This window comes from Pan troglodytes, chromosome 6 (assembly GCF_028858775.2).
Source record: "Pan troglodytes isolate AG18354 chromosome 6, NHGRI_mPanTro3-v2.0_pri, whole genome shotgun sequence".
Taxonomy (NCBI): Eukaryota; Metazoa; Chordata; class Mammalia; order Primates; family Hominidae; genus Pan; species Pan troglodytes.
This window is the reverse complement of record NC_072404.2, coordinates 108,789,304-108,809,135: the sequence shown is the minus strand read 5'-3', so window position 1 is coordinate 108,809,135 and position 19,832 is coordinate 108,789,304. Positions and strand designations below refer to the sequence as shown.

Here is a 19,832-nt window from a genome sequence, read left to right as displayed (position 1 = left end):
TGCCATTTGCCCTCACTTCCGGTGGGTGGCAGGCAGGGCCACGCGTCTTCCCGAACGGAGAGACTGGGGGCGTTGTTGCCTGGCAGCAGACGGGCAAGCCTGGACTTAGGCGGCGCGCAGGACGGTCCGACTTCGTGCGGAGGCCTCCCTGAGGTCCGGGTCCTTGCGGCCACTGCGGCCACTGAAGCGGCGGCGGCGGCTGGCCCAGGAGGAAGAAGTCGAGCCCAAGCTATTTCCGGTTCCGGTGTCAGTTCGAGGCGCCGCCGCCGCCGCCGCAGCCGCCGGAGCCGCAATGCCTAAAGGAGGTGAGGGGCGGGTGCGCGTTGCCCGCAGGCCTGGAGGGGCGGCCCAGGTCCGGCTTCCGCTGTCCCCTCAGCCCGTGCGCGTCTCTGAGAGCAGCGCAGAGGGAGGCTGTCCGCACCGGCTGAGAGCCAGGCCTGGGCCTCGACGCCCAATTGTCCCGATGGGGAAACTGAGGACTGTGGTGTCCCAGAGTCACTCCGTCAGTGGTCTGAGGAGTTTCGGAAGCTCTGGGTCCTCGCCGGCCTAGAAAGCCGGATCTAGGATGCGCTTCTCCGGGTCTAGGGGTTCTGGAATTTATCCCACTCTTTGGCTGGCTAGGAACTGAGTCACCGCGTCCCGCGCTTGTGCCGGGCCCACCCGCCTCTCCCGTAAAACGTGGGCCTTTTCTGGCTTCGGTTCAGCCAGGCCTGCCTAGGAGGACTTAAGGAGATGCCCATGAGCCTTCCAGACCTGGTTTCGACTCCCCCGTTCGGTAGCGGCTCGGTGTGTTCCTTTGAGCCGGTCGCTCCACCTCCTGTGTCTCCGTTTTCTCATTTGCCAATGGGAATAACAATTGTACCTACCTCTTAGTACTGTTGGGAGGCTTCAACTAGGTAATCCACGTGGAGTGCGCAGTACAGTGCCAGGCAGTCGTTAAAAGTGCCCAGTGAAGCAATAACTATTCTTATTTTTAAGGCTTTGCCAGCTCTTGGTCTTGTAAGTAGGTTCATGACTGCCCAGTCCATTGTAGCCCGTCCTCTATCTTCTAGCCCGTTCTCTATCCTGTTTCCCCCTTTAGAATCGATAGTCCCCAGTTTGAATCCCAGCTATGTCACGTCTAATTCTGTGGCCCTGAACAAGTTAACCTCTTCCTCATCTGAAACACTGGGCTAATCCTTAGCTTGGTGAATTGGGGCCGGGGTGGTAAAATTATAGCGCTCATAAAGTGCCTGGCCATCTCCTGGCACAGAACAAATATATTTATATTGGTAGCTCATGTGTTATATTGGTTAATGCACTCAACCCACAGAAACATCTGCCTGGAGCGTTTTCAAACCTAAATCGCTTCCTGACTCCAGAGATAATTGGGCATGACAGAGCTAAATGTGTTTAAACCTAGCTCTCTACTGATTTATTCTGTGGCTGGAAAAGTCTCTCTGCTATTGTTCCCCAGTCCCTTCATCTGTAAAAGGAGGTTGCTGAATGAGCCATCCTCCCTCCGAAGTTTTACTTAATGGATACTTTGGGTAAAGGTTGGAGGTTACAACGATAAAACCTTAAATATGAATTCATAGCTAAATGGTCTTTGGGCTTGTGAAAAGCTTTTTGGGGTAGACAAGGTTTACATTTTCTTGGGTTAATCTGAAAACCACAAAAAACCGTGAAGGTGTTAAAAGTATCAAACTCCCTAAGAGCAAAGGACCAACGCTTGTTTCCATTATGTTAAGTGCAAATCGTTTTTTAAAGTCTTGAAGAGTCTACTATAAAATTACTGTGGACCAAGCTAAGGTCAGGGTCCCATAGCCAAGTGCATGAGAGGAGAGCCTATAGTAATCAATTTTGAGTTGTTACTGTTGCCTGGTGTATTAAGAGAGCAAGAAAGGGTGTTGGTTTTTTTCTTGGCAAACTTGCTCTCTCACAATAGGACTTTAATAAGCATAGACTTAGACACCCCTGGGAACCTAGGTAGTCATTAAAAATGGGTGGTGTGATCTGTAGCAGCCCAATTATGGCTTTGCAGCTGCTGTAAGGCATCAGAGGAGGCCAGTATCTCTGCTACCGCCTCTGGAGTGCAGAGCAACTCTGGCTGATTACAGAGTCTCTGCTCACAGAGACAGACTATGGGAATCAGGTGGGCCTCAGCTTCCTGTGTGGAAGTTGAGGCCACAGCCACCCCTGCATACTTGGGGACCAGCAGAGGGGGATGCCACCTTGCTTTAAAACTGGCTGATGGCTTAAGCAAGGGTCAGCCTGGTGTTCTGGCTGAAGAGGGTCAGACTATAAAACTGACACTTTAACTGCTAGTCACATTTTTAACTTTTAGACTGTGTAGTCAGGTTTGTTTTCGTCTGTACTTTGCCAGTCATTTCTTAGTCTAAGCACAAAGTTTTTGCCTGTAGGTTTGGGTTTCTTTTTTCTCCCTTAAGTATTCTCTTTTTGCCATACTACTAAGGTGAACACAAGGTATTTTATTGTGTTTCCGACATCTGCAGTAAATTGCTTATGTGCTCAGTGGTGCTTTTGTTGTTGTTTTTCCACCAAATACTAGATTAGAGGGAAAAGTAACGATCAGCGATTTTTTTATTTTTTTGAGACGGAGTCTCGCTCTGTGGCCCAGGCTGGAGTGCAGTGGCTCAATCTCGGCTACTGCAACCTCTGCCTCCTGGGTTCAAGCGATTCTCCTGTCTCAGCCTCCCAAGTAGCTGGGATTACAAACATGTGACACCATGCCCAGCTAATTTTTGTATTTTTAGTAGTGAGGGGGTTTCACCACGTTGACCAGGCTGGTCTTGAACTGGCCTCAAGTGATCTGCCCGCCTTGGCCTCCCAAAGTGCTGGGATTACAGGCATCAGCCACTGTGCCTGGATATTAGCGAACATTTTTGTAGTGCTTATTCAGTAGCAGGCACTGTTCCAGCAGCTTTCTGTATATTGATTAATTCATCTATCTTTGTGACAACCCTGTAAGGTAGGGACACAGATGAGGAAACTGAGACTGAGAGGTTAAATACCTGCCCAAAGTCATCAAGCCAGTAAGCGTAGAACCTGGGAGTTGGACTCTAAACTTCGTGGTGTTTCGCAGTCTGCTTTGGTCTAAGTCTCCTGGTCTATGAAATGGGACCAGCTATCACTCCTGTACCATAGGTTTGTTCCGAGGATCAACTGTGCCCCTGGCTGGCTGGGCGCGGTGGCTCACACCTGTAATCCCAGCACTTTGGGAGGCTGAGGTGGGCAGATCACGAGGTCAAGAGATCAAGACCATTCTAGCCAACCAACATGGTTAAACCCCATCTCTACTAAAAATAAATAAATAAGCTGGGCATAGTGGCGCACGCCTGTAGTCCCAGCTACTCGGGAGGCTGAGGCAAGAGAATCGCTTCAACCAGGGTGGTGGAGGTTGCGGTGAGCCGAGATTGCGCCACTGCACTCCAGCTTGGGTGACAGAGCGAGACTCCGTCTCAAAAAAAAAAAAAAAAAAAAAAGTGCCCCTGGCTGTGACAGAACATTGCGTAAAAAGCCCTTATAGTGACGGCAGGGATGTAAGTGGTACATGTTTCTGTGGTTGCATCTGAGTCCACTATGCTTGGATTGTAAGGGACCAGGGGATGTAGCAAGTCACTGCAGTGCACCGTCCGCCATGTTCTCCCCTCCGGTCTTCTGTGTAGGAGCCAGCATTTAGTACACAGTTTGGTGATGCATCAGATGGTCACGAGTTGCTTCCTGCGTGCCTTTGAACACATGAGGGTGGCGGAGGTGTCGGTTTGGGTGGTGCTGGGTGAGGGGTAGGTGAGGCCTCTGATGAGAGCACTCCAAGCAGGACACAGCCCTCTGGGGGTCAGAGCAGTCAAGGCAGCTGCTTCCGCTCACCTAAACTGCGGGTCTCTGCAGGAAGAAAGGGAGGCCACAAAGGCCGGGCGAGGCAGTATACAAGCCCTGAGGAGATCGACGCGCAGCTGCAGGCTGAGAAGCAGAAGGCCAGGGTGAGTACGTGCCTGTCCAGGCCACGCCAGTGGCCCAGGGTGGCGCTCTGCCAATTTGGTTCATAGAGAGGCCAGGCAAGGACTACCCATTCGCAGGGACAAGCCAGCACGTGGGGGTCGGGCGGGCAGTGAGCCCCAGGTGTGAGTCTCAGAACAACCAATGACAGTCGGGGCGTGGGCATCCTCTGCCTGGATGGGTTAGAAAGAACTGTGGCTGCTCTGCAGCAGCTGCCTTAGTGGGGCCCTGTTCTTGGTCTTGTGCACCTACTTTCAGGAGGATCTCCCTCCTGCAGGCCCTGTCCATTCACAGCTCGAGCTCCCAGCACCCCTGCTTGTCTGCTGCAGCCACACAGGATGATGTGCCACACTGCACATGACATATGCCCTGCCTTCCCACACCCCCAGCATCAGCATGCTCTCCATCCCTGGAGACGTTGTTTAGCCTCTCCTCCTCTGTGACTCACGCCTCACCTCCAGCCAGAGCTGATTTAGTAGTTCCCTCTCCTCTGCTCCCATAGTACATTGTCCAGGCCACCGTTAGGAAATAGAATACATTCCCATCGTCAGCATCTGCATCTTACCATATCATTAGATTGATGCCTGGATCAAGGGCCTAAGGGAGCAGTCAGGGCCAGATGGGTACACAGCTGTGACGTACCCCAGGAGTCTCAAGAAGGGAAAGGCCACATCCAGCTGTGGGGTCTGGGAGGGGTCCTTGGGGGAGCCAGCAGCTGAGCAGGACATGGAGAATGTGTGGGCAGGTGCCAAGAGGTGAAGGGACATGAGGTTTCTATAAGGGACATTTTTGGTGGGAAGGCAAGAAAGGTGGAGGGAAGCAGCCTTCCGAGGTGTTGTTCTGGGGAGCTGGTGCAGGAGGTCACCTGTGTGGGTGGGTCGGGGGATGGCTTGCCATGGAGTGGGAGTGGAGTGCGGAGAGGACTCGCCTGGGAATGCCAGCATGATTTGGCAGCTGCATGCGGCAGGTGGGAGCTGAGTAGGATGGTGGTTTTCAGCCTGGTGGCTGAGTCCTTCTGACCCCAGGAAATAAGCTTCTCACCCTGGCTGCTGAGGTGGTTGCGTTAGGAAGGGGAGCAGGGCCTTCGGCGGCTGTGTGAGGGGCTTCCTGGACTATGGGAATGGCCTCTAAGCTGCGGTGCTAAGTGCATAGGCTGCCTGTGTCTGGCCCAGGTCCCATTCCCTGGGGGCCAGGGTCACAGTAGGACCCTTGTCATCCTTGGTTCCAGCCTTCCAGAGGCTTGATTTCTCAAGATCCACAGTCTGGGGGGTGATAGGGTCACAGTCTTGGGGATTTGTTTTGCATTTTTGATTCTGCAGGTTGTCCATTTCTGAAACAGGAAGAAGAGGAGCAAAAAGAAGGTGGAGATGGGGCTGCAGGTGACCCCAAAAAGGAGAAGAAATCTCTAGACTCAGATGAGAGTGAGGATGAAGAAGATGACTACCAGGTACTGAGTCTTTTGAGGGCCTAGAGCCTGGACTCATTCATTCAACAAACAAACGTTGAGTGACCGTTTAGTACTAGTCCCAAAGGTAGATGCAGACAACGTCCTTGCTCTTGAGGGTTTACACTCTACGGGAGATACAACAAAGAAGTAAACAGACAGTGTCATTTCAAGTAATGAGAAGTGTTACTAACAAAACAGACTGTGATTGAGGGGACTTTGAAAAGTGTTGTGGTGGTGAAGCAACTTATAAACTGAGATCTGAAAAAACAAGATGCAGCCAGCTATGTGAAAATTGGCGTGCAGAGCAATTGAGAAACTGGATTAGCAAGTGCAAAGGTCCTGTGGTGGGAATAAGCTTGGCATGTTCAAGGACCAGAAGGGGGCCAAGTGTAGCTGTGAGTTAGTGGGTAAGGAGCGGAGTGGTCCAGATGCAGGAGGAGAATTGGCAAGGGCACCTCCTGTGTAGCTGTTGAAGGGGTTGGCGTTTCTTTTCTTTCTTTTTTTTTGAGATGAAGTGTCGCTTTGTCACTGAGGCTGGAGTGCAGTGGCACGATCTCAGCTCACTGCAACTTCCGCCTCCCAGGTTCAAGCGCTTCTGCCCCAGCCTCCTGAGTAGCTGGGACTACAGGCGCCTGCCACCACGCCGGGCTAATTTTTTGTATTTTTAGTAGAGACAGGGTTTCACTGTGTTAGCCAGAATGGTCTCCATCTCCTGACCTCGTGATCCACCCGCATCAGCCTCCCAAAGTGCTGGGATTATAAGCGTGAGCCACTAGCCCAGCCCCTTTTTGTTTTTTTTGGTTTTTTTTTGAGACAGGGTCTCGTTCTGTCACCCAGGCTGGAGTGGAGTGAAGCTGCAGTGAAGCACCGCAGCCTCAGCCTTCCAAGTAGCTGGGACCAAAGGCACACGCCACCACATCTACCTAATTTTTAAATTTTTTGTAGAGATAGGGATCTCACTATATTGCCCAGGTGGTCTCCAACTCCTGGGCTCAAGTAATCCTCCCACTTCACCCTCCTGAGGTGTTGAGATTGCAGCAGCATGAGCCACCATGCCTGGCATGGGGTTTCTTTATGGTAGGTAGTGGCAGCTGGGGGAGGCCTTGAAGGGATTGAGAGACATGACCAGATATGCTTTTTTTTTTTTTTTTTGCGGGGAGATGGAGTCTCTCTGTTGCCCAGGCTGGAGTGCAGTGGCGCGATCTCGGCTCACTGCAAGCTCCGCCTCCCGGGTTCAGGCCATTCTTCTGCCTCAGCCTTCCAAATAGCTGGGACTACCATAGAGGTAGTGTTTCACCATGTCAGCCAGGATGGTCTCAATCTCCTGACCTCGTGATCTGCCTCTGCCTTGGCCTCTCAAAGGGCTGGGATTACAGGCGTGAGCCACTGCGCCCGGCCTCCAGACATGCTTTTAAAAGATTATTTTACTTTGGGAAGCCAAGGTGGGTGGATCACAAGGTCAGGAGATCGAGACCATCCTGGCTAACACAGTGAAACCCCGTCTCTACTAAAAATACAAAATTAGCCAGGTGTGGTGGCAGGCGCCTGTAGTCCCAGCTACTCGGGAGGCTGAGGCAGGAGAATGGCGTGAACCCGGGAGGCGGAGTGCAGTGAGCCAAGACTATGCCACTGCACTCCAGCCTGGGCGACAGAGTGAGACTCCGTCTCAAAAAAAAAAAAAAAAAAAAGATTATTTTAGCTTCTTCATGGAGAGTGAATGATAGGATGTTGAGAGTAAGAGCAGTGTTCAGATCAGAAATCCTGGGCCAGGTGTGGTGGCTCACACCTGTAATCCCAGCACTTTGGGAGGCCAAGGCGGGCGGATCACCTGAGGTCGAGATTTCGAGACCAGCCTGACCAACATGGAGAAAACCTGTCTCTACTAAAAATACAAAATTAGTCGGGGGTGGTGGTTCATGCCTGTAATCCCAAATACTCAGGCTGAGGCAGGAGAATCGCTTGAACCCAGGAGACCGAGGTTGTGGGGAGCCGAGATTGTGCCATTGCCCTCCAGCCTGGGCAAGAAGAGCGAAACTCCATCTCAAAAGAAAAAAAATCGTGGCTTGCCCTAGGATGGTGACAATGGCAGTGGAGAAGAGTGGACAAATTTAAGCTGTATTTGGGGGTTGCTGAAGGAACGACGAATCAAGGATATGCTTAGGATTGCAGGGAGGGTCCGGTTGGGTAAAGGATGAATCTCGAGTTCTGTCTTGGACATGTTAAGTTTACAGTGCCAGGCATCTGAGTGGAGGTGTAAGTGTGCAGCTGGACTGGAAGTGTGTGGAGGGAGCTCTGTGGAGTGGAAGCTGTCTCCCTGCCCCCTTAAGGAGAATTGATGGAATTGACAGGGCCTGAAACTTTGACCAAACCTGCTGCATTGAGAACACACTCCCTTCTTCTGGAACTTCTGCAGGGGAGGTGGAAGGTGCAGATTCCAGGTTTTTGGGCCAGCGTCCCAAACCTGTAGAGTGTGTGATCCAGTAGCTCATTCTTGGGTTACAAGTCCAGTCCATCAGCTAAGGTGGGTGGGAATTGGAATTGGTCATGACAGCACACACTTGTCCCACCCTGCCCTGGGGATTCCAGCCCAGCGCTTTTTGCAAGAAGAATCAGGCATGGGATTCCATGGAAAACTGCTTTTGGAAGCCAAGCTTGAAGTAGGGGAGTATTGCTGTGTGAGTGCTTGCAAGTCGGGGTAGGGCGCACCTCTCATCTACCACCTACTTCCTGGTTGACTTGGGCAAGTTATTCGACCCCGAGCAGCCGTTCTGTGGGCTCTTCCCAGGCTGATGAAGATGCTCCAGAGAGCTATACCCACTGTGAGACTTGGGCTGAGCACTACGTGGGCTGGGGTGGAGCAGGAGTTTGTCCTCATCCAGATGGGCTGTTGAGAGATGGCAGGAGTGGCCCTCAGGGGCTCCACAGGACCTGAACTCCAACAACCAGCTTCTTGCCCTGTTCTAGCAAAAGCGCAAAGGCGTTGAAGGGCTCATCGACATCGAGAACCCCAACCGGGTGGCACAGACAACCAAAAAGGTCACACAACTGGATCTGGACGGGCCAAAGGAGCTTTCGAGGAGAGAACGGTAACATCACTGGCTGGGCCTTGTGTCACGGGGAATACAGGCTAGCAGTTGGCCTGTGGGATGCTAAGGTCCCCAGGTGGCTGGGAGCTGTGGCTGTTTATTTCTGTCTCATTCCCCAATGGCCCTCCAGTAGCCTTTAAAAAGCCACACAGAATTTGTTTTCACCAATTGATACATGATATCAGGGGAAATAGGACAACAGTCTCAGACCTGAGCATAACACTTGAGGTAATGGTGCAGGATACAGAGGGTTGCCCTCCATTCCCCTCTTCCAGAGCACCACACCCTGGGGAGACTTCCCTTACCCCACTGATCTGACCATTCCTGACCTGCATCCATCTGTAATGTCGTGGCCATGGGGACTGGAAGGGGGCTGCGAGCCTGTGCCGGCCAGAAGGCAGTCCAGCCCAGCGCAGCTCAGCCAGCTGTCCCAGGCCTCTGCAAGTCCTGTGTGAAAATGAAGCTGTAAATATCTTCCTCAAGAGTCGTATGAGGATCAAGATCATGTACTGAAGTGCCTGGCACAGGATCAGTCCTTGACTGGTGCCCTGACTTTTGGCAGCCACCAGGTGACCTCAAGGGCCTTACAAGAGGTTGAAGCCTGCTGGTTTCTCTCCTGACTGGGCATTTAGGATAATGGCTGAGGGGTGTGTCTGTGAAAGCCTCGTGGGGAAGGCCATGAGCTTGGGTGTGATTGCAGCTGCTAAGGACCCTTCTGTCCCCCTTCAGTAGCTTCCTCTTGGCATTGACTTCAAAAACCCAGCAACCTGCGTGTTCTGCCACTGTGGTATTCTGCCATTGGCAGCTGTGCAGCCTTCGATAAGGCTGTGCCCTTTCTGGGCATCAGTGTCCTCTCCAGTAAAAGGGATCCTGTTGCTCCCTCCCTCTGTCCTTTGGGGTTGCAGAGACACCCTGCCTGGCATTTTGCTTTCACTGAAGGGCCCTGCAGAGTCTTTGGGCTGCCTTAGTCATCATTCCTGAGGCTCAGCTTAGAGGCTTCTGAGTGTGGCACATCCCTCCTGAGCTAGGATCTGCGGTTCGCTAGGTATTATCTCCTCAGCTCTGTAGTGAGGCATCTGCTCTTCCCACTTGGGAGTCCCTCTCCCTCCCCTCTAGCTAGCTCCCATGCCTGGTTTCTCATTACTCCCCAGTTCTGTGTACCTTGAAGGCCTCTGGGAGGCCAAGTCTCTCTCCCAGCCTCCTGCCAGGCAGGGCCCTCCCCTCCTCCAACACTTGGCTCTTCCAGGAACCCAGTGCAAATAGGCCCTCCGATCTCATCCTGAAGGGCATCCACTCCAGTTCAGAATCTCAAGCTTGGGAAGATCCTCAAAAGGAAGCTAATGACCCTCACCACTGACTCTACTTAGGGGGTTCATTCCTGACACTTTGTCCCATGGGAGCCCAGCAATTATTCCCATCTCCCTACTGATGGGGGCTGTCCCCTTGGGGGGCAGCACCGTGCACATCTGAGCTGCTCTAAGAATGGGCCATGTGGTGTTGACCTGAGACTGGGTGTGTCTGTTTCCCACTGTGGTCCTCATCCTATGCCCTGTGGCTGCTTCCTCCACTTCTTCATTCCTTTTTTTGTTTGTATTTTTTAGAGATAGGATTTCACTCTGTCACCCAGGCTGGAGTACAGTGGTGCAATTGTAGCTCACTGCAGCCTTGAACTTCTGGGCTCAAGCAATCCGCCTGCCTCAGCCTCCCATGTAGCTGGGAGCCATGCTGCCTTAGCCATGTGTGCCACCATACCTGGCTAATTTTTAAATTTTCTATTTTGTACAGAGTCTTGCTATATTGCCCAGGCAGGTCTCAAACTTACAGCCTCAAGTGATCCTCTTGTCTTGGCCTCCCAGAGTGCTGGGATTACAGGCCTGAGCCACCATGCCCAGCCCTTCCTTCCTTGTAGGATGTGGTCCCCACTGCTTTCATCCTCCTGGTCATCTTCTCTGGAACACTCTTGGCCTGGTCCCCCTTCTCTCCATGGCCACCAGAGCCTGATCATGAAGCCCTCAGGCATCCTCCCCTCCCTGTTGTAGCTGGACATTGTCCCCTTTCCCGCTGAGGCTTTCTGGACATCGCAGATGTTTTCTCCCTGGGCCTCTCCCTCCTGCTCACTTGCTTGGTGAACGTCCACCAAGCAGGGGGTTCATGGAGGCAGGGACTCACAGCCAGAGCACCCCTTCCACCTCGGCCCTAGGCCGAATCCTTGGCCTTTATTCTGACTCCCGTCCAGTTTGGCAAACAGTGGTAGGAAAGATGTCCCCGTGACACCATTTTATCCACACAGAGAAGAGATTGAGAAGCAGAAGGCAAAAGAGCGTTACATGAAAATGCACTTGGCCGGGAAGACAGAGCAAGCCAAGGCTGACCTGGCCCGGCTGGCCATCATCCGGAAACAGCGGGAGGAGGCTGCCCGGAAGAAGGAAGAGGAAAGGAAAGGTAAGGGCTGGGCTGTGCACACAGGGACAGGCCCCAACTCTGGTCCTGGGCCAGCCACAAAGCACTGAACTCGTGTCGTTGTCCGCGAGGTGACAATGAGGTGAGGAGTGACTGCTGCCTAGGAGGTCGTTCAGGAGAGGCCCACCCTCCCTGTGCCTGCCACTCCCTCGGGAACCAGGAGGGTCCAGCGACATCATGGGGTCGGATGTAGGTTGAAGTCTCAGCAGAGCACCGTCCACAGTAGGTGGACAGTCACTTCTGCTCCCAACAGCGGGAGGTCACAGGAAACCATGCCCCTAGTACAGACCTTGCCTGAGGCTCACAGGTCCCACTAAGGTCTCTGGTGCCTTGGGAACCCAGGAGAGATGCCTGAGGTCACCGCTGTCCATCTGCAGGGCTTGGGAGGGTGAGCTGGATACACAGCAGTGCAGACTGGCTTGACATCCAGCCCAGGCATCCCTTTTCCTGTGCTCTCCCCTCCAGGCAGGCCAGAGATGGTGGAGGTTCCTCTAGGCCAGGGTGGCTATGGGAGTTGGTCCAGTTTATAGGAGCATTCAACTTGCAACCTTCCATCTCCCGGGGGTCTGTGAGAGCCCCTACATGTCCATCTGTCCTGCCTCCTCACCAGACCATGAGGAAGCAGGCCTGGAAAGGGGAAACCAATTGCCCAGGGACATTGTCACCCGCACCAGAAATCCAGTGATCCCAACTTCCCATTCAACCCTGCTTCACAAACCCCAAGCAGGAAAGGACTTCACATGTAACTGTTGGAATGTTTAAATTTTAGACTTCAGAACCCGTGGAGGGAGGTTAGAATTACAGGGTTCTGCTGGGAGGTGGGGTGAGAAGTTTCCGTTTGTCCACAAGAGTGTGTGTTGGCGGGGCTTTGTGGAAGGAACAGCTTTCTATAAGGTGGTCTGGCCACTGAAGCATGTCGGGAATGTCGGGGGGCCCGGGGTTACAGCTGCAGCAGAAATCCTCTCCCACGCCTCGGCTCTTCTCTGTTGCACAGAATGTTTTCTGCAGCCTTTCAGACCTAAAGTTCTAGGGTTCTGGCACGTGTGTTGGGAGGGGGTGGGGGGTTGCTTTGTTTTAACCCCTGCCCTTCTCCCACCCCTCAGCAAAAGACGATGCCACATTGTCAGGAAAACGAATGCAGTCACTCTCCCTGAATAAGTAACCGCGACCCGTGGGAGGAGATGCCGGGGACCTGGGCCGCGCTGCCAGGACCTCTGCTGTGTCTCGCCCACCCTGTGCCCTGGCGCCGCTGCAACAGCCCCTCATGGCCAGGAGCCCCCCATGGCCTGGGGCCTCCTCTTCATCTTGGCACAGAAATTGTTTGGGGGATGTGGGGGGGGGGGGCTGGGGGAGGGGTAGCTGCTATCTTTGAGACAGAAAGATGCAGGACAGCATTTCATATGTAACCATTTGAATGTTTTTAGAATTCAGAGCCCTTGCTGGGGGGTGCCTGGGAGATGGGGTAAGAAGAGCTTTCATTTGTCTGGTAGATAGATAGCATGTAAGGGGGTGGTTGTCCCAGGAGGCAGCTGCTGACAGGTTTGCTACACCCAGCCCCGGACTGTGTTGCCTGGGTGCTCATTCAGAGAGGGGCTGTCATCTGGGAGCCTGTGCCCCTGGGTCCTCGAGGGTCATGGCTTGTCCCTGGTCAGTCCTGTCTGACTGACCTCAGGGCCTCACCTCTCTGCCCTTCCCTGCCCGGTTCCTACTCACCTGGCTAGGGCCAGTGCCCATTTTCAACCCTACCCATTGATCATTTCAAGAAACCTCTGTTTACTGTGTGGCACCCAGGCAAAACATGCTCCACAAATTCAACTTGTATATTTGGCAGATTAAACTTGACATTATCGTAATCTTTGTTTTGGCAATCCATCCTTTGGCTTCCGTGCTCGAGCCGTTTTTACCCAGCTGGGTATGGTGCCACGTTCAGGCACGTGCACCCGGCAAGGTTCAGGGCACATACCTACCTGGGGCATGACATCTGTCAGGTGGCACCGAGCAGGATGCGGGGATGGACCCTAGATACCACAGCCTGCCCCCTCCCCTCCTTTAGCCAAGTCGGGATCTTAGGCCTCAGCAGGCAGGGACCCTTCCAGGCCACAGTAGGCTGAAGCAGCACCAGGATCCTGGCCTGGCCTGGCCTGTAGGTGTCCCCTGGTGGTTATAATTCTGTAACTCTAGGGGAGAAGGGGAATAGCACTAGCATTGGATGTCGCCAAGGCCCACATTTTCCTGAGAGAAGCCACAAAAGATGTGCAAATGCCCTTCAGCACAGGACCTGGTGACATGACATCAACTCCAAGACAGAACCTCAGTTTACAGCACAGGAAAAAAATATCTTGCCAACATTGTAATGACAAAATAAATTCCCGTGAAGTTCCACAACCAGGCCGGGCATGGTGGCTCATGCCTGTAATCCCAGCACTTTGGGAGGTGAGATGGGTCGATCATCTGAGGTCAGGAGTTCAAGACCAGCCTGGCCAACATGGAGAAACTCCGTCTCTACTAAAAATACAAAAATTAACCGGGCTTGGTGGCGTATGCCTGTAATCCCAGCTACTTGGGAGGCTGAGGCAGGAGAATCGCTTGATCCCAGGAAGGCAGAGGTTGCAGTGAGCTGAGAACGCACAACTGCACTCCAGCCTGGGTGATGAGCAAAACTCCATCTCAAAACAAAAGTTCCACAACCAGCCTGGAGTGTGTAGCCCCTTTGTCCAGGAATTTGACTAGTCAATCAGTGACACCTGGTACTGGCAGTTTTGGGAGTGGCAGCCCAGGATGGACAGCAGTGGGGAGGGAACCATTTGGCATAAGGCCGTTGGGCTTCAGGATCAATTTTGTTGGCAAGCAGTAAAAATAAGCTATCTACCTATGGCCGTGCAAACACCAATCTCTCCCTGGAGTCCCAGCTACTTGGGAGGCTGAGGCAGAAGGATTGCTCCCACGAGTTCTAGTGCAGCCTGGAAAACTTAGCAAGACCCCAAGGAAATAACAAAAAACCTCTCCTTCCACATAGGCAAGCATGTCCATAATTACTTTTTTTGTTGTTTTTTTTTTCTTTTTTTTTACACAGTTGCATTTTATTACCTCCACATTTTGAAGCAGTTCATGACCAGCATAGTGCTTTGGGGGCATTTTTTTTTTTTTTTCAATAAATGAAAGCATTTAAGAAAAAGGCACGTATTCCTTGAATAGGTAAGAAAGGCTCCCCATCTGTCCCCTCCCTTTTTGAGGGAGCAGCCCCTATGGGAACTCGTATTGGTACCCCAGAAACATTCAGCAAAGCAACCATTAGCCTCCCTGACCCCTCTCCCCGCTTCCCCAGCAGCTAGGATGAAGGCAACATAATCCTCACAGGTCATTTGATCTTGAGGTCCTTCAAGGCTGACTCCAAGCTCTGCAGGGAGGCAGAACGGACAGGCTGGTTCTCAGCTGTCCTGCAGGCACCCCACTCCCAGGGACCTGATCACCCATCTCAGCCCCAGCACAGCAGAGGGCAGAGAACCTGCAGTTTTGGAGTCTGTCAACTGGGTTTGAATCCCGGCCCTGAAGACGGGTGCCCCAGTGAGCACCAAGGCCCAGATGTCAAGGGGCCGCCCCCACCTCTCATCCCCATGCAGTGCCATCTCTGCAGGAGTGAAGGATGGGGGTCATCTCCAGGGAGTGGGGATGGGGGGAAAGGGTTGACCTGGGGGGCATGGCGGGAAGCCAGGAGGGGCAAGCCTCACCTTCACATCCCAGATACTCATGCCGCCATCCATGCCAGTGGTGCAGAACTGCGAGCACTTGGCCTTGCCCCCGCTGAGCACCGAGATCTGGCTGCAAAGAGGAAGAGGAGCTTATGAATTCAACCTGTGCTGGCGCTGGGCTCAGGCCCACCCTGTCCACCAGGCGCTCCCAGACTTCTTGGGGAGCGGGCTTTAGTGAGAAGTACCGAGAGGGGGTGTAGTGGGCTTAGAAGTCAGTTCTGCCTTGGGGACAGTGGCATGCGAGGTGCAGGCAAATGGGACAGGACACTCAAGTCCTGGGAGGCAGGAAAGACACGTGTGTCTGCGGAGTGTACACAGTGCCAGCAGTGCAGCTGGACAGGACAAAAAAGGAGATGGGGGTGGGGGCAGCCAGGGACTAAGCTGATAGCTGGACAAAGGTGTTTCATCTGAGGAAGCCATCGGATCTGGCGGACACAGGAGGTTTTACAGACCGAAGGGCTTGGCCAGTCTTGCCATACAGCTCCCGCTCCCTCTGATTCGCCGCGGGGTGGACACGTGTGGCTGGCAGCTTTTGGGCTTTGGAGAGCCTCTTCCCCATCCCACCCTAGATCCATAGAAGGCTGCAGAGAGACCCTCAGCTCCGCCCCCACCTCGCTAAGTGCTAGCAATAGACCCGCCCCAGCTGTGACCCCGCCCAGGAAGCCCGCTGGTCACTGCCTGGCCACCCCACAGCACCGCAGGGGCCAGCCCTACGACAGTTCCCACCTAGCTAAGTCCCGGAAATGCAGAGCGAGGCTAGCTGCTCAGCCCCATCTGATGCTATTTTTATGCAACCTAAAGAGGTCGACCCCGTCTTATGTCGGTCGCACCGTGTCCCTCCCGGGCTCCACTAGCACCTGAGCTGCTATGGTGAGATGAAGATGGGCCCCGCCCACAACTAACGACGTTATTCCGCAGCGAGTCAAAGCCACTCCCTACCCTGGGCCCGCTACGCGCCCTCTGCCGGCCTCCGCCCCACGCGGTTTTAGTACGGCGCCGAGGCCCCGCCCACAAATCGGCCCCGTCCCCTCGTGTCCGGGCCCGCCGCTCATCAGACGCCGTTCCGGCGCAGCGAGTTGAGGGCACGCCTACCCTCCCTCCGGGTCCCCAGTCCTCACGGTCCCAGCACAACGCCCCAGGAGGAAGACTCCAGGCCCCTTCCTCACCCGACGCTGTTTCTGGGCGAGCCGAGGCCCCGCCCACCCGCCGGCCCGGCTCCCGCTCTCACCTGACACTGTTCTTGTGCAGCGAGTCCAGGCCCGCGCCCGCAGCCGTGCCACCCTCGGAGCTCGCCTTCTTGTCCAGGTTCTGGAAGCGCTCGCGGGCCGTCAAGCCACGCTGCGAGCTCTGCTTAGGAACGTCCAGCCGCCCGCCGAAGCTCAGCATCCCCGCGGCGGCGTCATAGGTGAACAGCACCGGGAAGCAGTCGTGGCCCTGCGCGGAGGGCGGGGGCCATTGGAGCGCCGCGGAGGGGAAACCGAGGCCGGAGGGGAGGCCAGGCGGGCGTCTGGCCGCCCGGGAGGCAGATGCCAGCTCAAGGACACAGACGGGCCACAGCGAGGGAGGCCCGAATTGCAGGTGTATCAAAACCGGGGGTGATGCTGGGGGCTGCCACCTCCCCCAGCAAGGCCAGCGTTGGGACTCCCTGGGAGCTCAGGCGCCTTCTGTCCTGCCCAGCCAGTTACACCTGCTCTAGGGGAGACCCCTGCAGCTGGTTGCTTTTCTAGGCAAAAAGCAAGCCTGACCTGGCCCTGGCACCCCCATTATGTTTGCAGAGGGGTGAAAAGGGACTTGACAGATGTGGGCGGAGGGGAGGGAGAGCAGTGCCCTTCCTGGACACCTGGAGGAACCGCACACCCCGAACTCTCGCCCTTTGCATTAGGCGTGGCCTTGCCATTGCACCTGCCAATAAAATGTGGGCAGAAATGTTAAGACCCAGGGCATGATTCCGCAGGTTCCGGCTCCCTCGTGGCATCTGGGACAGCATGCTGGGGACAGCCTCCATCAGAGCCCCTCACAACACCCACACTGGACATAAAATGTGAGCAAGAAGTAAATATATTTTTTTTTTCTGTTTTTGAGATGGAGTCTCGGTGGCTCACCCTTGGCTCACTGCAACTTCTGCCTCTGGGTTCAAGCAATTCTCCTGCCTCAGCCTCCCGAGCAGCTGGGACCATGGGCGCCCACCACCACACCCGGCTAATTTTTGTATTTTTAGTAGAGATGGGGTTTTGCCATGTTGGCCAGGTTGGTCTTCAACCCCTGACCTCAGGTGATCTGCCCTCCTTGGCCTCCCAAATTGCTGGGATTACAGGTGTGAGCCACCGGGCCTGGCTCTTTTTTTTTTTTTGAAACAGGTTCTGTGTCGCCGAGGCTGAAGTGCAGAGGTACGACCATAGCTCAGTTCAGAAGCCTCAACCTCCCATGCTTAAGTTATCCTCCTGCCTCAGCCTCCCAAGTAACTGGGATTATGAGATTACAGGTGCACCACCACACCCAGCTAATTTCTTAACTTTTTGTAGAGACAAGGGTCTCACACTGTGTTGCCCGGGCTGGTCTCAAACTCCTGGCCTCAAGTGATACTTCCACCTCAACCTCGCAAAGTGCTGGGATTTTAAGTGTGAGCCACCGCACCTGGCCAAATCTTTACTCTGTTAAGCAAGTGCAGCCAGGGACTTTTGGTTACTGCAGCATAACCCAACCTGTTCTGCCCAATTCTGGTACATGAGAGAATGCAAGGAAGAAAAAAAGGAGGGAGGCAGGAGAAAGGAGGGAGGAGATGAGAGTTGCTGGGCTCTCTCGGAGGCCTGCTGTGACCACACACCCTCCCTCCCCTCCCTATTCCTCACCGCTGCCACCAGGCTGTTGTCTGTGATGAAGGTCAGCGCCAGCAGTGGTAGTGTTTCAGAGGCCAGAGTCGCGACGCTGAGGGGAGAGAGCTGTGAGTCACGGTGTCCCACTCCTCTGCACTCACCTCCTCCCCCAGGGATGGCCTCGACTCACGCCATCTTCTTGTCGGCATCAGCCAGGCAGACGGTGCTGTCGTGGCTCACCCAGGCCACGCGGCTCCCGCTGGCTGAGAAGCAGACGCCATGTACCCAGCCGCAGCTACTGCTGGATTCGAACATCAGTTCCCCAAAGGGCATCTTGGAGCCCCACGGGGTGGGTGCCGGCCGTTCCTCCACCTCCTTGATGTAGGCTGAAAAGATCCTACCGGGATAGGCAAAGTAGAGGTAAAGTAGCCAGGCATGGTGGTGTGCACCTGTACTCTCAGCTACTCAGGAGGCTGAGGCGGGAGGATTGCTTGAACCCAGGAGGTCAAGGCTGCAGTGAGCTGTGATTGCGCTACCGTGCTCCAGTTTGGGCAACAGAGTGAGACTGTCTCAAAAAAAAAAAAAAAATTTTTAAAGGGTTAACAGGTGCCTGGGCGTGGTGGCTGAAGCTTGTAATCCCAGCACTTTGGGAGGCTGAGGCAGATGCATCACTTGAGGTCAGGGGTTCGAGACCAGTCTGGTCAACATGGTGAAAACCCGTCTCTACATTTAAAAATACAAAAATTAGCCGGGCATGGTGGCATGCGCCTGTAGTTCCAGCTACTCAGGAGGCTAAGGCAGGAGAATCGCTTGATCGCTTGAACTCAGCAGGCGGAGGTTGCAGTGAGTCAAGATCACGCCACTGCACTCCAGCCTGGGCGAAAGAGCGAGAGTCCGTCTCCAAAAAAAAAAAAAAAAAAAATCCTGTCTAGCTGGGCGTGGTAGTCTTGCTTGGGAGGCTGAGAAGCAAGAGGATCGCTTGAGTCCAGGATTTGGAGGCTGCAGTGAGCTATGATTGCACTACTGCATTCCAGCCTGGGCAACAGAGCAAGCCCCTAGCTCAAAAAAAATAAAAGAGGTGGGCAGAGGCCCATCCAGCTGAGACATGAAGGGTTCCCCAGGAACTAGAACCTTCAACTGACGCCCAGGTCGTCCACTGGTAGCAGGTCTGGAGCGGGTCTAGAAGCTGGGGTGTAGAGCTTTCAGGTGCGGCTCCCCGCTATGATGTCAGCAGTCAGTTGACGTCAGCCCCACCCTCCCCCATGGCGCCCTGTCTCACCGGCACTTGAAGTCACAGGAGCCGGCAGCAAGCAGCACATTGTTGGGGTGCCAGTCCAGGCTGAGGACGGTGGAGCGGATGGGCTTCTTGATGTGCTTGCAAACCCACCTGGGCATGGTGGTCAGGCAGACAGGGAGAGAGGGACAGGCAGGTGGGACTCATGGACCTCAGCACCAGGGACTCCAGGCTCCCACTGCTCCCTGCAGCCCACCAAAGACCCAGGAGAGAGGCGACTGGGCATTGCCAGCCCACAAGGCCGTCAGGGCCCTGGGGCGGCAGGGATGTGCTGTGTCGCTTCTGGAGTGGGAACTCTGTGCCCTCTATCCTTTAGGCCACACAGTCACCCTCAGAGCAGGCTCAGCGAAGTGATGCCATCACCAGAGGTCACACAACTACTAACTGGCCATGGTGGGATGCAAATTTGGGTCTCTCAGATGCTCCTGGCTGGCCTCTGCCCTCAGCCATGCAGGGGAGATTAAAAACTAAGACGTGGACTGGCAATCATGGCTCACACCTGTAGTCTCAGCACTTTGGGAGGCTGAGGTGGGAAGATTGCTTGAGGCCAGGAGTTCAAGACCAGCCTGGACAACGTGACAAGACCCTATCTCTACAAAATAAATAAATAAATGATTTGGGCCTGTAGTCCGAGCTACTCAGGAGGCTGAAGTGGTAGGATTACTTGAGCTCAGGAGGTTGAGGCTGCAGTGAGCTATGATCACAACACTGCACTCCAGCCTGAGCGACAGAGCAAGACCTTGTCTCAAAAATATATATATGGCCGGGCGCAGTGGTTCACGCCTGTAATCCCAGCACTTTGGGAGGCGGAGGCAGGACGACCACCTGAGGTCGGGAGTTCAAGACCAGCCTGACCAACATGGAGAAACCCCATCTCTACTAAAAAATACAAAATTAGCCTGGCGTGGTGGTGCGTGCCTGTAGTCCCAGCTACTCAGTAGGCTGAGGCAGGAGAATTGCTTGAACCTGGGAGGCGGAGGTTGC

General features: G+C 54.3%; 2 protein-coding genes across 6 annotated transcripts in view; one reads left to right on the top strand and one right to left on the bottom strand.

The window, feature by feature from the left end:
• Positions 1–192: 192 nt before the first annotated feature.
• Positions 193–12,845, top strand: PDAP1 (PDGFA associated protein 1). Its single transcript, XM_001137719.7, has 6 exons — positions 193–305; positions 3,892–3,983; positions 5,339–5,446; positions 8,411–8,532; positions 10,823–10,974; positions 12,096–12,845. Exons 1-6 carry the CDS (start codon positions 293–295, stop codon positions 12,152–12,154), a joined length of 546 nt encoding a protein of 181 aa, XP_001137719.2. The 5' UTR covers positions 193–292; the 3' UTR covers positions 12,155–12,845.
• ARPC1B (actin related protein 2/3 complex subunit 1B) overlaps positions 12,795–19,832 on the bottom strand; it is a 21,910-nt gene continuing 14,872 nt past the window's right edge. For 4 of the 5 annotated variants that reach the window (XM_063814784.1, XM_054656020.2, XM_063814785.1 and 1 more), the window contains exons 6-11: positions 18,834–18,941; positions 17,745–17,951; positions 17,591–17,666; positions 15,970–16,175; positions 14,721–14,811; positions 14,157–14,389 (exon numbers count right to left, since the gene is read on the bottom strand). In XM_063814784.1, the coding sequence (XP_063670854.1) occupies positions 14,351–14,389; positions 14,721–14,811; positions 15,970–16,175; positions 17,591–17,666; positions 17,745–17,951; positions 18,834–18,941 (727 nt within the window). In that variant the 3' untranslated portion in view covers positions 14,157–14,350. Of the gene's footprint in view, positions 14,390–14,720; positions 14,812–15,969; positions 16,176–17,590; positions 17,667–17,744; positions 17,952–18,833; positions 18,942–19,832 lie in introns of all 5 variants that reach the window. The other variant, XM_519230.8, reaches the window with a different exon arrangement.

Coding starts and splice junctions, on each gene's coding strand:
- PDAP1 (XM_001137719.7), top strand. Junction 5,447..8,410: donor ATGAAGAAGATGACTACCAG/GTACTGAGTCTT, acceptor GCCCTGTTCTAG/CAAAAGCGCAAAGGCGTTGA. Junction 8,533..10,822: donor GAGCTTTCGAGGAGAGAACG/GTAACATCACTG, acceptor TTATCCACACAG/AGAAGAGATTGAGAAGCAGA.